At 37.1% G+C, this 15,540-nt stretch overlaps 2 protein-coding genes across 4 annotated transcripts in view; both read left to right on the top strand.

The window, feature by feature from the left end:
• The window catches only part of LOC116722923 (interferon-induced protein 44-like), a 70,991-nt gene that overhangs the window by 36,718 nt on the left and 18,733 nt on the right, over nt 1–15,540 (top strand). The window lies entirely within an intron of this gene.
• LOC116722925 (interferon-induced protein 44-like) lies at nt 3,682–11,059 on the top strand. Of its 3 annotated transcripts, XR_004339858.1 has the most exons (9): nt 3,684–3,886; nt 4,451–4,499; nt 5,129–5,162; nt 5,379–5,583; nt 6,741–6,893; nt 7,018–7,186; nt 7,974–8,074; nt 8,161–10,302; nt 10,423–11,059. XR_004339858.1 is itself a non-coding variant. In XM_032567348.1 (8 exons), the coding sequence occupies exons 1-8, from the start codon at nt 3,857–3,859 to the stop codon at nt 8,166–8,168; spliced, it is 753 nt and encodes a 250-aa protein (XP_032423239.1). In that variant the 5' UTR covers nt 3,682–3,856; the 3' UTR covers nt 8,169–8,258. The 3 variants fall into 3 exon arrangements, 2 of the variants coding, with proteins under 2 accessions (XP_032423239.1, XP_032423238.1); XM_032567348.1 differs by lacking the exon at nt 10,423–11,059 and having other exon boundaries at nt 3,682–3,886; nt 7,974–8,078; nt 8,161–8,258; XM_032567347.1 differs by lacking the exon at nt 10,423–11,059 and having other exon boundaries at nt 3,842–3,886; nt 5,382–5,583; nt 8,161–8,905.

Below are 15,540 nucleotides of genomic sequence, written 5' to 3'. Positions count from 1 at the left end.
CACAAAAGGTCATTGCTAAAGAAGCTGGCTGTGCACAGAGCTCTGTGTTCAATCACATTCATAGAGGTGAAGGGAAGGAACAGATGTGGAGAGAAGATTGTGAAAAAAACCCATTTACAGATTCACACAGAGTGAACTGCAGCTGGAGTCAGTGCTTTAAGAACCACCACACAGATAAATACAAGACATGAGATTCAGCTCACATTCCTGGTGTCAAGCCACTTTGAACAAGAGACGACATCAGAAGCGTCTTGTCTTGTCTGAAGACGATAAAAACTCTGGACTGGTGCTGAGTGGTCCAAAAGTTATGTTCTCTGATGAAAGTAAATTTTGCATTTCCTTTGGAAATGAAGATTCCAGAGTCTGGAGGAAGAGAGGAGAGACACAGAATCCATATTGCTTGAGGTCCAGTCAAAGTTTCCACAGTCAGTGATGAATTGGGTTGCCATGTCATCTGCTGGTGATGGTCCACTGTGTTTTCTGAGGTCCAAGGACAGTGCAGCGATCAATCAAGAAGTTTTAGGGCACTTCCTGCTGCTGACCAACTTTACTGAGATGCAGATTTAATTTTAAAACATGACTTAGCATCTCTGCCATGGACTGGCGACATGTCCAGGTTGTACTCCTCCTCTCACCAGTTGGTAACTGGAGATAGGCACCCGACCCCAATGGCATCATGAGGATGTAAGAAAATGGATGGATGGACTTGGGACCTGCACACAGTGTCAAAGCACCAATACCTGGTTTGAGGACCATGGTGTCTCTGTTCTTAATTGGCCAGCAAACTCACCCGACCTTAACTACATAGAAAATCTCTGGCGTATTGTGAAGAGGAAGATGTGATACACCAGACCCAACAATTCAGAAGAGCTGATGGTCACTGGGCTCTCATAACACCTGAACAGCAGCACAGACTGATCGACTCCATGTCACACTGCATTGCTGCAGTAATCTTAGCAAAACGAGCCTCAACCAAGAACTCTGTGCTGTACATGCTCATACTTTTGATGTTCATACGTTTCGTGGGCTAACATTTCTAAAAATCCTTTTATTGTATTGGTCTTAAATAATATTCTAGTTTTCTGAGATGCTGAATTTGGGGTTTTCATTAGTTTTGAGTTATAATCATCAACATTTAAAGAAACAAACACATAAAATATATTTGTATATTATGTTATGAATGGATATAATGTCATTTTAGTCAACTTTTTTATGACATTCACATTTTTTGACTAGCAGCATTAAATATAAAAATATGAAAAAAAAGAAATTAGGAAATGCAGCTACTCTCAAACATTTCATGGTGTTTAGAAAAGCCGTAAAATCCATCATGGCAAAGCAAAGGAGAACAAAGGGAGAGAGGCCTTCAACTCTAAAACATTATTGACATTTTACAGTTCAGTCTTTTTTTACATTATGTCATACTGTAGTTAGAACTTAAAAATTTGCTCCTACAGCTCATTTGAGAAGAATTAATTTTATGTACTTGTTAAAGTATATTTACTAATACCGTATCAAGATACAAGAAAACAATCTCTGTATCCACAGGAATCCCTCAGCTGGCGATTCTCACCCACATTGACTCAGCCTGTGGGGAAACACAAAGAGATCTGAGAAACATCTACAGGAGCAAACATTTAAAGAAAAAGGTGAGCTCTAGTAAGATTTATTCAAACAGGAGAAAAAAAGAAACTGATCCAAAATAAATGTTCATTTTTAAATATAGATGGGAGACTTCAGCTCCAGTCTGGGGATCCCAATGAACTGCATCCTCCCAATGAAGAATTACAGTCATGAAACTCAACTGAATCCAGACGTCGACACTCTGATCCTGAATGCTCTGAAACTGATGATTGACTTTGGAGACAACTACTCTGACAAACTGTGTCATTCGAAAACTTTGTGAGGATATGAATGAAAATCGAAGAAAATCACTATATGAATCTACTATAGTTCATATCAGTGAAAAATTATGAGGTGAAATAGTAGGGTTAATGTTAAATAAAATAAATCAGTAGCGGCTTTGATTATAGTAAGTTTGTTTTATCTTTAAGTTGTTTCATTTAAAACAGGTGTAAACGCCATAGAAGTTGCAGCAGAAAACAAAGTGACTGAAGAAATAAAGATGATGTGTTAGTCAACAAATTGGATTTAAATGTCATAAAGATAATTTTTTTTTGTTGTGCTATTAAATTTTTAGATGGTATTGTGGTTGATTAGTTTGTCTGGTGAGCTCAATTAAAGGAAATCTACTTAAGAAGGATGTTCCATATTATTAAGCAGGCCACAGGTTTCAAGCAATATGGAAATGAGATAGGATCTCTGCTGACGAAAATCATCAGATAGTGTAGTGGCGTATGACAAAATATGAAAACATTAGATATTTAATAAAAACTGAAGCGTTATCGTACTTTTAAGAGATTTGTGGATGATTCAGAACAAAGATGGGTTTGTACAGATAAAGGAAGTGCATTTTGAGGTTTTTTTGGAAAAAAATATTGTTCTCATGGGGAGCTTTGTTCAGTAAAATTTGATTAATACGGTAATAGTTCATGACTTGAAAATTATACTGACCACCATTTGTATTGACCATTTAGAAAAATCTGAGAAAATATCACTTGCATAATAATTTGGAACACGGTGTAAATATTTACATTCAGTGTATAAGTAGAAGACTAGATTTCATATGTGACTTTATTTTCTTATTACCTTCTTCAAAATTCAAAAGTTCATGCACACTTAGCTTACTACTATCTTCAAACATGTGTGGAGGCTGTTGAGAAAACTGGCATGAAGAGGTGAGATCTCGCAAGGTTAACACAGAAAACAGATCATAAAGGCCTGAGAGAGACAAGTAATCTTGTATTTTGATTTACTGATGATTATAAAACAAGTTGTTTTGTTTTCAGATTTACTTATTTTGTATTTTTATTTACTGATGTGATTTACTGATGATTATGAAACACATCATTTTGCATTTTGATTCATTGATGATTATAAAAAGAGTTGATGTAATACAAAGTAGATCAAGAAATGAAATACATGATGAATAAAGTTATGAACTAGAAGTTAAGAGAATTAAAACTCAAATGATTATTAAGGGAGAAGGAAACGATAGAAAAGATTTAGTATTAGAAATTCATCATATTTTATTTAGATTATATAGGGGTGGCATTGATGTTTGGTTTTGTTGGGTGCCAGCACATGAAGGAGTAAAAGGCAATGAAAAGGCAGATAAATTAGCTAAAAGGGCTTTAGAGAGGGAAATAATTTCAATTCCTTTTGGGAAAGGGGAAGGGAAATCACTTATTAAAAGTAAAGAAATGGAGAAATGGCAAAAAATGTGGAATGAAGATAAGAAAGGAAGAAGATTATATGAAGTACAAAAGTCAGTTCGAATTTGAAGCATTAATGAAAGAAACAGAAGAGAAGAAATAATAATTAGTAGATTAAGAGTAGGTCATACCTACTTAAATGACATGCTTTATACAATAGGGAGGAAAAATAATGATAAATGTGAGAGATGTGGAGAGAAAGAAAATGTAGAACACATATTGATGAACTGTAAGTCATATGAACTCGAAAGGGAAGAATTAAAGAGAATAGTTAGAAATATGGGGCATGAATGGAATCTTAAAGGTATATTAGGAAATGAAGGAAACATAACAGATATTCACAAATTAAGGAAAGCATTGTCTATTTATCTTAAGAATACAAAATTAAAAAATAGAATTTAATAGATGTGAAGTAATGCTGCTACACACTCTTGTACAGTAGGTGGCGGTATGCACCTTAAAGTTGCTTGTGATCCGCCATAATAGAAAAGAAGAAGAAGAAGAAGAAGAAGAAAAAGAAGATGGAAAAGAAAAGGCATTTAAGGACAAAGGTAGGAAAGACTTGTCTTCTTTATTTTATAAAATCATTTCAGAACATAGAAACACATCCTGTTCTGAATCCGTCGTTCGGACCTGATGGTGTTAATGCGGAAGCTGCTTTCACTAACCGAACCCGTACCGTCAAGTGTATTTACGACCTGTACTTTTCACACACACATCCGGAATAAATATTTTATACTTTTACTAAATTTTGGAGCTAGACTCAACCTGATAATATCTATCCAGAATATGCTTTTGCCTCATTTTCAAGAATATTTCTCCCAAATCCGAAAACGTGACAGAATAAGCTTCACTTTCTGTTTTAAGGTCTCCAGTTAAACCGGAACAAGAAGAAATAAGAGCTGAAATAAACGTTTTTTTTCATGTCAAGCTCTTATTTTTGTTCAATCTTGGTTTCTTCGACTTCCTAAACTTCATGTTATAAAAATAAAAATAGTCTTGAACTGATTAAGCTATCATCTCTGGATATAAATCCAGATCTGTTGTAAATAAAAAAGACATAATGTTGGATTGAAAGTTAAACAATGCTTTATTATTTTTCTGTCCTTCATCAGAGTAGACATCATTTTCATCATCCCATAGGAGGACAAGCTTCAATACCACGTAAGTAAATACTATCAAATCACATGCATGAGAGGTACGCACATCGGCCACTTTATTAGGTACACTCTTGCAATTATGTTTCCACAGAGAGCAAATCCACCAGTCAGATAGCAGGAACTCACAATGAAAGCTGACTTCCTAAAGTTTAATATGGGCATCAAAGTGGGAAAGAGGGTGATGAAGTGCAAGGTCTGCTCTAAGTTGCTTTTTATATTGACAGCATGTTATATTTTATTTTATTTTTATTTTGTCTACAATTGCTACTCAGTGGTGGTTGTTGTGTGTCTTGTCTCTATGCTGCTGTAACTGCGAAATAATTTCCCTGCTGGGATGAATAAAGTAATTCTATTCTATTCTAAGTGAGTCTGATAGTACCATGGTTACTCCTGCTAGATATCCTGGAATTTCAGGAACTGCTGATCTTTTCACCTTTACATAGAATGGTATCAAAAGAGGAAAAAAACAATTGTTGATTTCAAAGATCTCTGAAAATAAAATTGAGCATTGTGATTTACCTCTTAGACTCTTTACTCACCGTTCTTATTTTTAATCTTGTTTTTATTTGCTCAATGCACTTTTAGCAGATTGACTTTTAAGAAAATAAGTTACTCTAAATCTCTCTTTTACAGTTTTTGACAATCCTTGGATGCACGTTTCCTGGGGGTGAGTGAATGTGTTTTCATGCCATTAATGGTTCTCTAGCATTATTTTGACGTCTAGCAAACAATTATCTTCATCTGTAATTAAGTTATTTAGACTTAGGAAATGTAGAAATAATATTCTATATAATTCACATTAAAACAGTGCATTTAATGTACTGTAAACTAATTATGTCCAGTAAAACTTCTGTCCTATTTGCCTTTTATTTCCTCACTTTTGCAGAGAACATGAGATACATCTGCATCATGTGGACAATTTTCAACCAGTAAATGGAGTCAGACACATCAGAGTTCTGCTGTATGGACCGGTCGGTGCCGGGAAGTCCAGCTTCATCACCTCTGTCAGTAATGCTTTGCGAAGGAGAGTGACCTGTGAAGCTCTGGCCAATGCTGCTAACAGTTCCGGCCAAAGTTTTTCCAAGAAGGTGAATATTTATTTTTCTTTGTTTTAAGACACAAAATAGATACCGTCTTGTATCACTTAGATATTTTATGGTTTTAAAAGGTAAGGTGCTGTACATGTAAACATTCAACAATATGTGAATGCTGGTTGAAATACAGTTGAGGGAGAGAGAGGATGAATATGTCGATGGTCCAATAAGCTTCATCTGCGAAGTTTCACAAGTGAAAGAGACTAAAGGTCAGGCTACATTTGTCTGGATATTTTCAACAGATATTGTTTTCCAATTAAAGAAAAACATGATTGACTGCCTTTATTTACATTAAGTAAGTCAATCATGCCGTAATACCTATTATGGCCAGCAGATGACATTGACACAGACAAAATTCAAAAGGAGGAGAGAGTGTTTTCATACCTGATACTCCAGTAGTCTTGGACAAAATTGCGACATTTGTTACATTTTCAGCTGGTGCGGTTCACGTTCACACTGCTCTGTGTCAAATGATACCGACTCTTTACAAACCTCCTCGTCTGTGGGGGCGCTGCACTGAGAACCACTGAAGAAGACAGGAGCTTCCTAAATGGAGTGGCATCAGATTTTAGCGGTCGAAAGATACCTTTCAGAGGAAGGTATCTGAAGCTGGGTCAATATTTAACCCAGCTAAATATTGACCTCCGACCCTTTCCCCTAAGCTAAAAGGAAAGGATTATGTCGTTCAAAAATGTAATTGTTTAATTAAATTGGAAACCATCATTTGTTAATGTTCTGCTAATGTCCCAAAAACCTCAATTTCACAGTTGCAGTGTTTAGATTAAATATGAAAAACAGTTAAAATCACATGAATAAGTTTGTCCGGGGGGCAACACAGAAACGGTTACAGACATAATTTCAAACATTAAAACCTATAATTATAGTAAGCACATATTTTAGAACCATCTCCAATAAGCTGGAAGCCCCTTAACTCTTCTAAAAATGTTCAGAGAAACCTGCCCTAAACTGGTTGATATAAATTTTACATTATGTCTGATAACACAAGATTTTTGATCATTTGTTATTTGTCCCAGAAAATAATGCTTGAACTAAGGAGCGAGGGAGAAACGTCAGTAGTTCATTTAGTACATTGGTGGTTTTCTTTTGCTGTTTTTTTTGTCTTGATGGTTTTCTGACATATTGTCTGTTAGTATTTAACTCATAGAATCCGAAAAGGAGGCAAAGGAAACTATCACTGCCTTGTGTTGAATGACACCATGGGCCTGGAGGAAGGACATGGAAGAGGAATCCACACTCACGACATCAAGCTGGCTATGATGGGGCACGTAAAGGAGGGCTACAAGGTATATTTAGCTAAAAATTCCTATTCCTTCCAACTTCTAGTAACATTGTCAGCAAAACAGTAAAAGCTTAATTTATCTGTCAAATCCTTAGATTCATAAATGACCATTATTTTACATTTTACAGTTTAATCCGCTGGCTCCACTGTCTAATTGGGATCCCGGCTACAACTCATCCCCATCTCTAAATGACAGAGTCCATGTTATGGTTTGTGTTCATAATGCGAATGCACCAGAAATTAAGTCCTCCATTTTACTGAAACTGAGGGACATCGGAGACGCTGCTCAGAAATTGGGTAAGAAACAAACCATAACCTGGAGAAGAGTATTAATTAAAAAACAAAAACAGAAGTATGTTTATTTTTTAATAATTCAAGAAAAAAGAACCTTGCTGGAAAAGAAATGTCTAAATTGATCCATATTAAACTTAACTTGGATTATCATGGAAAGTGGGATTCATTTCAGTAATTCAGTGCAAAAGTGAAGCTGATACCAAACAGATTTATATAGAATAACCCACATATAGACCATTTTAGGTGCATCTGCCAGAGGTTTTTTTTTTAGGTTTATTCTGTTCGACCACATGGATTTGGTGTCTTTGGAGACCAGAAATTGTCATTTTTGAAACCAGGTCTCCAGAGTTTTAAAAGTTTCATGTCAGCCATGTCTTGTAGCTCCATCTCTCTCTGTTTGTGCCGCATTCGCCTCACTCTCACGAATAGCAAACATGGTAGGTTCTGCATTTTTGTCTGATTTTGTGGCCGTGTTACAGCGCCACCGACTGGACACATTGATAGCCATATATTATGGCTATCAGTTGTTTTCATCTAAACTCCTTGTGTGATCTATAGATTGTTGCCAAGAGGAATATTAGTGACACCATAATCAACAATGTAGATGAGTTGAAGGCATTCACTACATTTTGCTTCTTGAGCCACAGGCTGAAATAATGACATAAAAAAATCTCACCCTGTCATAATGATTCTGGATGTGAGTTTGACTTGAATTACTGGCAATATTTTTTTCCTCAGCTTTAATATAAATGTCACTCTTCTCATAACAGATGCATTTCTGTATCCATAGGTGTTCCTCAACTGGCTGTTCTCACAAACATTGACGAGGCGTGTGATGATACCAAGATTAATTTAAGAAATGTCTCCAGGAGCAAGAATTTAAAGAAAAAAGTAAGTTTCAGTTGGACTTTTAAGAAACTCAATCACTTTTAACAACTGACTCAAAAAGAAAACAAATGTTTGATTTTTTTCTGTAGATTTCTGAGTTACATGCAAGCTTGGGGATTCCAGAAAGCCACATCCTTCCTGTGAAGAACTATAGTCACGAAATCCAAACATGTTCAGATGTTGATACTTTGATCCTGAGAGCGGTGAGACGGATGATTGATTTGGGACATGACTTCACGGACAAAGAGCTGAGATGAGTTGGAGTCTGAGGAAGTAACAAGCGTGGACAACAAAGCCGCTTATCTTCAAGTAACACAGGAAAAGACTACTGTTGTATTGAAGTTGTGCTAAGAGGAGTTGGACTGTCCATGAAGCTATTCAAGTCTGAAAGAGCATCTCAGTGCTGAACATGAGCACCGACGTCCACAACACTGATATCAGTGTCCATATTTCTAAAGAAGTATTTTTTTCAAATAAGTTACATGAATGATCAGTTGTTCCTGATGCACTTAAAAGATGAATGGTACTTTAGCAATAACCTAAGTAACATTTTAGAACAATATATAGCATTGTTGTTGAGTCTAAATATCTATTTATTAAATAATTAATAACAGAAAGAGTTTCTGAATAGAAAATGATGCTTATCAGTATATAGTTTTTCATTAAAATGCAATTAGTTACAGACCTTATAATTATCTCTATTAAAAATGATGACAGCATATAAAAGCCACAGTAGATGAGAAAAAAACAGACATTTTGAGATTAATCTCAGAATCTTTCTGGAAAAACAAGAAAATTTCAGTTCGAAATATCCAATATTTTCCACAATGATGAAATTTTTGAAAAAAAGGAAAGAAATGTATTTAATTATTTACACCTTTATTTAACTAGGAAACGGAGTACAATTTACCTTCATTCAAAGTAGACAAAAGCTGAGAATATACTGATGTTGAAACGCCTACAGCTACATGCATCGCATCAAAACAGCAACATAGCCACCAAAGCAATAATTGAAAACCAGAAGATATTAGACTACTTATTAATACAATTCTATTATTCAACAGTCAAAACATTTATAAGTGGATGTTTGTTACATGTCTTAAAATCCGTTGCAGTTCTGTCTATTTTAACCCATTTCCATTTTTTATACACAACACGTGTCTGAAGGCCCTTCACAAAAAAACATCAACACAATCCAACACACCCATACAGATCAGTGAGAAAAGCCTGTATAGATTAAAGACATTGGGAATTTAAATTCAACTTTGTTTGCACATTTAAACCAGAAAAATTCATAAATGACTGAACAAATTACATGAACACATTTTAATGGAACATTCATGATTTTTTGGACTTTAGAAGAAAGTCTTGGTACCTGGAGAGAAACATGCTAACATGCTAACTCTAGGATTTGAACCCCAAACCTTCTTGTTCCGTACATGTTTCCATTTGTACAAACAGGAACTCAGACATTAATCCTGAACAATATTACTTTCTGATTTAATTGGTTCCGTTTGCTGATTTTCTTTCACCTTCAAAAAGTACAACAACACCGACAACAACACAAATTCAAAAGTAACCTAAGCAGAGGGTTAGTTCCACTTGGTTGAAAATACGTTTGCATTTGATAGACTGCATCTGTGTTTTTAGAACAGGTTAGTAACCCTGACACACTTTCATGGAAGAGGACATGAACTTCTAAGTCGACGTTCGGATAGACTTCTGACCAGCTCCTCCCAGCGGTGGAGTAGTCTGGATCTCGGGTGTGGTGCATCAGAACCAGGATGACTTTTTTATGGGCTGTACAAAACCAGAAAAAAATATGGCTAGTTCAGTCTGTATGTACACACCATGATGTTTCAGTCCAAATATTTAACACTACAAATGTCTAACAGATTGTTACCACAGATACAAAAATGTAAAAATTTAACCTCAAACATCTTTTTATCAACAGAAAACTTGTTGGACTTTTTCAAAACTTGTTGAACAAGTCCAACACGTTTAAAATTGGCACACACAAGTTAGGCACATTTTAGGAATACAATTCACCTTCATTCAATACGTGCCTAATTATGGTTTAGGCACATTTGGCCTAAACCATGTTTGGTTATATTGCAGCAGTTACTGGGAGTGGACTATTTATATTTCCCAGGATGCTTAGGGGCATGTGTTTGTGTCCTGGGTTGCAACGTGGATGAGATGGAAGTGTGATACATTGATTTGTCTCTTATGTTATGAAAGCAAATATTGACTTTAATGGAACTGTCAGTTTGCAATGTGTGAAGATAATGTGTTTTAACGTTACTTCATCTCTTTTCAAAATAAATGTCACCCAGCAAAATTCAGTATAGTGTTTAATAAAATCCATTATCAGATCAATTATTTTGTTCATGTAAATTGAACCAAGAATTAAAAATCCAAGAACTTAAAATGATTCAAATAATTTAAGTGAAAATAATCCAAACGTGTAACTAGGTGAAGGCAGTTTTCTTGCATTTATGATGTGGAATAACTGTTTTAAATTATCTATCAACTTGAACTTTAATTTCTGACTTAAATCAAAAACAGTTTTCCAGTTGAATTTATTTAAATTTTCAACACAGCAAGTGAACTTTCATTTTCAAGTTATGCCACCTTCAAATGTTTTACAGTGATGTAAAACAACAGATTTCCTTTGACTTTCCTTTACTTAGCTGAAATGTTCACAAAAACATTTCAGCTATGTTTGCTAAATTGTGCTTTAACCATGGTGAGTATTTTATAGATACAATAAATTAGTGTCTGCTGTTGTGGTTACAGCTTCTGAAGAGGACAGTGATAATTCTGACAGTGCAAATTGTCATAGCTTTGATACCAACTGTAGGAAATTGGAGAACTGTAGTACTTCTGATTTCAGTGTCTCTTTTGAGAAAATCTGTAGAGTAATTTTCTATGGTTTGATCTGTAATCTTATAGACATTCATTGCTAATAAAAGTGATTTGATGTCACACTGGTGTCTTTATTGTAAGTATTGCTACAATTTGTGAGATTAACTTGGTGGAAAAGAAACATTTGTGATTTCTTTTCAAAATGCTAAACATTTTCTACCATGAGGTTTGGATAATCACTCGGCCCAAATAAATATCCTTAGATTGTTCTTTTCTTTACTTTTTATGGGATGAAATAGCCATACGACATCCAACTTCAATAAGTTTAGAAACAGGAATTGAGATCATAATGTTAATTGGATACACATATTTTACAATCCACAGAGGTCTGACATTATGCATGAAGGCTCAAATGCATATTTTTATCCCCACTATTTGGATCAGTGTCTTTAGGAAGTTGCACCTTGACCACTCGTATTTTATAGCCTCAATAGGCTTTTGCTATAATATTTGAGCAATTTTAGATATTCAAGAAAATTTCCTCACAGAAAATCTTGGAATAAATCTTTTCACATATTTTTCATTGATTTTCCGTCGAAATGAGGTAAGGGTCATTCTAAAAGCTTAATTTCAGTCGGTTTCCCCTATTCTATAAGCAGTTTTCTTGTGAATTTGGATCATTGTTCTGTTGGCAGCTTAAATATCTTCATTCATCTGATGCAAACTCTTGCTTTAAAGAAAAAAAAATGTAATTGGAAAACCTGGGATATGCTGGAACTCCAGTGTCAATGTTCTCACTGAGTTTCAAAATAACAGACTGAGGCTCAAGAAAATGTTATTTTATAAAACAATCATCTTCATCTATGGTTTATGCTGGATCCCATCCACATGGTCTAGCCTAATCCTTTTGGAAAAACAGGTTCTGATCTCAGATGAGAAAAGGTTTGAGCTACTGAAAGTAGGACTTCAGACTGCCTCAACCATCAAAAACGTCGTTGAATCTTACTCATGGTTGGGTGTTCGGACTTTAGAGTGGACTCTAACACACACTAAACTGGTTCTGCAATTAATAAGTACAGTTAATTGTAATCATAATGAATGATCCCAACCTCAGCTCCATTAAAAACACATAATTCATAGTGTTGTAGTACTCGAGACCGGTCTCGTCTCGGACTCAGGATTTTATTTCAAGACCAGTCAAGACCACAACTGTGGAAATATCATTAAATTGTGAGAAAATTGTCCAGTTTATTTGTCAACATCCTTTTTTTCACTAAATGCAAAACATACCGATTTAAATCCGAGCAATAACGCGACTTACTAATTACGTGTTTCTGTTATGAGCCACCCACCGCCTTCCCCTTTAAGTCGCACACTGAGACAGTGTGCAGTTTGTCTCGGAGCGGGAGAAGACGCCTATCTAAACGTCGGTAATAAATTTACCTACATAAATCATAAGAAAGCATATGACGACACGTGAATTCAGCAGCGCTTCGCTTTCAGAGACGGTGGGGAGTACGTTCAACTTTTAGCGTCACTTTGAGGAAGCTCAAACAAAGGTAAGCTATGTGTAAGTGAAGTTAGCAAAGCTAGCTGTGCAGTGACAAAATGTGGCGTTTGCGATGAAATAAAGCTATCATTTACTGCGCTTACTGTGCGGAGGTGATGACTGACATGTTGCACATGTGTGCGACAACGCTGTGACCAAAGTCTTCAATATAGTGATGTGACATTCACGAACGAGCCGATTCTTCTGAACGGCTCTTTATTATGAACGATAGGACTGGAGTCTCACTGAGGACAGTTCTGTGTTTTTGTAATGCTTCGCGCACACTGCAGTAGTTATTATTATTCTATTATGTTAAATATATACACTGCTCAAAAAAATAAAGGGAACACTTAAACAACACAATATAACTCCAAGTAAATCAAACTTCTGTGAAATCAAACTGTCCACTTAGGAAGCAACACTGATTGACAATCAATTTCACCTGCTGTTGTGCAAATGGAATAGACAACAGGTGGAAATTATTGACAATTAGCAAGACACACTCAATAAAGGAGTGGTTCTGCAGTTGGGACCACAGACCACTTCTCAGTACCTATGCTGTCTGGCTGATGTTTTGGTCAGTTTTGAATGTTGGTGGTGCTTTCACACTCGTGGTAGCATGAGACGGACTCCACAACCCACACAAGTGGCTCAGGTAGTGCAGCTCATCCAGGATGGCACATCAATGCGAGCTGTGGCAAGAAGGTTTGCTGTGTCTGTCAGCGTAGTGTCCAGAGGGTGGAGACGCTACCAGGAGACAGGCCAGTACACCAGGAGACGTGGAGGAGGCCGTAGGAGGGCAACAACCCAGCAGTAGGACCGCTACCTCCACCTTTGTGCAAGAAGGAACAGGAGGAGCACTGCCAGAGCCTTGCAAAATGACCTCCAGCAGGGCACAAACGTGCATGTGTCTGCACAAACGGTTAGAAACCGACTTCATGAGGATGGTATGAGGCCCGACGTCCACAGATGGGGGTTGTGCTCACAGCCCAACACCGTGCAGGACGCTTGGCATTTGCCAGAGAACACCAGGATTGGCAAATTCGCCACTGGCGCCTTGTGCTCTTCACAGATGAAAGCAGGTTCACACTGAGCACATGTGACAGACGTGACAGAGTCTGGAGACGCCGTGGAGAGCGGTCTGCTGCCTGCAACATCCTTCAGCATGACCGGTTTGGCAGTGGGTCAGTAATGGTGTGGGGTGGCATTTCTTTGGAGGGCCGCACAGCCCTCCATGTGCTCGCCAGAGGTAGCCTGACTGCCATTAGGTACCGAGATGAGATCCTCAGACCCCTTGTGAGACCATATGCTGGTGCGGTTGGCCCTGGGTTCCTCCTAATGCAGGACAATGCTAGACCTCATGTGGCTGGAGTGTGTCAGCAGTTCCTGCAAGATGAAGGCATTGAAGCTATGGACTGGCCAGCCCGTTCCCAAAGACCTGAATCCGATTGAGCACATCTGGGACATCATGTCTCGCTCCATCCACCAACGTCACGTTGCACCACAGACTGTCCAGGAGTTGGCGGATGCTTTAGTCCAGGTCTGGGAGGAGATCCCTCAGGAGACCATCCGCCACCTCGTCAGGAGCATGCCCAGGCGTTGTAGGGAGGTCATACAGGCACGTGGAGGCCACACACAATACTGAGCCTCATTTTGACTTGTTTTAAGGACATTACATTAAAGTTGGATTAGCGTGTAGTGTTATTTCACTTTAATTTTGTGTGTGGCTCCAAATCCAGGCCTCCATTGGTTAATAAATTTGATTTCCATTGATGATTTTTGTGTGATTTTGTTGTCAGCACATTCAACTTTGTACAGAACAAAGTATTCAATGAGAATATTTCTTTCATTCAGATCTAGGATGTGTTATTTGAGTGATCCCTTTATTTTTTTGAGCAGTGTAGTTAAAAAGCTCAATTGTTACCTTTTCTGTGTTATTGCAGCTGCTGCTGTGGCTGGCTCAGTTAGAGAAGCTGCTGCATGAAAGAGTTACTTGCAGAAAACGTTTTCACTTTCACTTGTGCTTGACAATGAGCCCAATATCTTTTATCAGGGTGTTTCCTGCAGAACAGGAGAGTCTTTCAAGCAACAGACACCAGGGTTCTGCTGGGAGGAATACAGAAGGAGCTATAACAACGTAAAAGTATTTATCAAGAAAATGAATCGTTGCTATTAAATGGATTGTCTCAAAGCATTGGCCGTGGTCTCTATGGAGAAGAATCTTATCAAAATTGTCCCTAACTTCAACCCCAGAGTTAGCATGACATCATGATGTTGCTTTTGTTATTATCAAATCATGTAAATACACTGCTGTGAAATCTTAGCTTATGTCTGGATAGATGTCTATTTTGTAGTTTTTAGCGCCCCCTGGAGAAAACTCCACCTGCCGCCACTGATTCCTAACTCAACACAGAAAACAGGGAAAAGGAAACAGGTTTTAAGAATCCAGACTTATCATAAAACATGTGGGTTTCAAAGGTGAAAGAAAAGTGGAAAACACTGAAAAGAAAGAAATTTGAAGGAGTCGCTCAAGTCTAACAGTTGATTCTGTCTGTCGTTTAGAGGTTCTGGTCAGCAGATTTTGTGACAGAAGGTTGTCACCGTTTGTGTTTGTTTCCTAACAAAGAGAAAAGAGACTTGACTGAGCTGTAGCTGTAAAGTTCTAGAGTGTTATGTACAGAGGATTCTCTGGAGCTCAGCACAGGTGACCTTGCAATTTGCCTGTTGTAAAAAAAAAAAAAAAAAGAACGGCTTTGATCCTGATAAGGAAAGTAAAACTGTGATACCCTGGAGCATAAATGACCTTTTCCCTGCTGTTTTATGACACTAGAGTGTCTCATGTGGTGAGCTGCATTGCACCATTTATATAATAAGACTATATAATAGAAAGGAAAAAAGGGGTGTGGTACACGTTATAAAATTTTCCATTACAACACACACACACACACCCCCACAGACACACACACGCAGAGACAAACAAAGCAAAAGAAAACCTCTTTTGCTTTGAGACTTTCTCAAAGCAAAGAGGCGATTTGAATTTTTTTTACATAAA

Source organism: Xiphophorus hellerii, chromosome 7 (assembly GCF_003331165.1).
Source record: "Xiphophorus hellerii strain 12219 chromosome 7, Xiphophorus_hellerii-4.1, whole genome shotgun sequence".
Classification (NCBI taxonomy): domain Eukaryota; kingdom Metazoa; phylum Chordata; class Actinopteri; order Cyprinodontiformes; family Poeciliidae; genus Xiphophorus; species Xiphophorus hellerii.
The sequence above is the reverse complement of the archived record's forward strand: the minus strand, read 5'-3'. Positions and strand labels throughout refer to the sequence as shown.

Excerpts from the sequence above, each read along its gene's own strand:
- LOC116722925 (XM_032567347.1), top strand. The coding sequence starts at position 3,857 with ATGGAAAAGAAAAGGCATTTAAGGACAAAG. Across the intron at positions 7,187-7,973 it reads AGACGCTGCTCAGAAATTGG|GTGTTCCTCAACTGGCTGTT; the intron begins GTAAGAAACAAA and ends CTGTATCCATAG. Across the intron at positions 8,075-8,160 it reads GCAAGAATTTAAAGAAAAAA|ATTTCTGAGTTACATGCAAG; the intron begins GTAAGTTTCAGT and ends TTTTTTCTGTAG.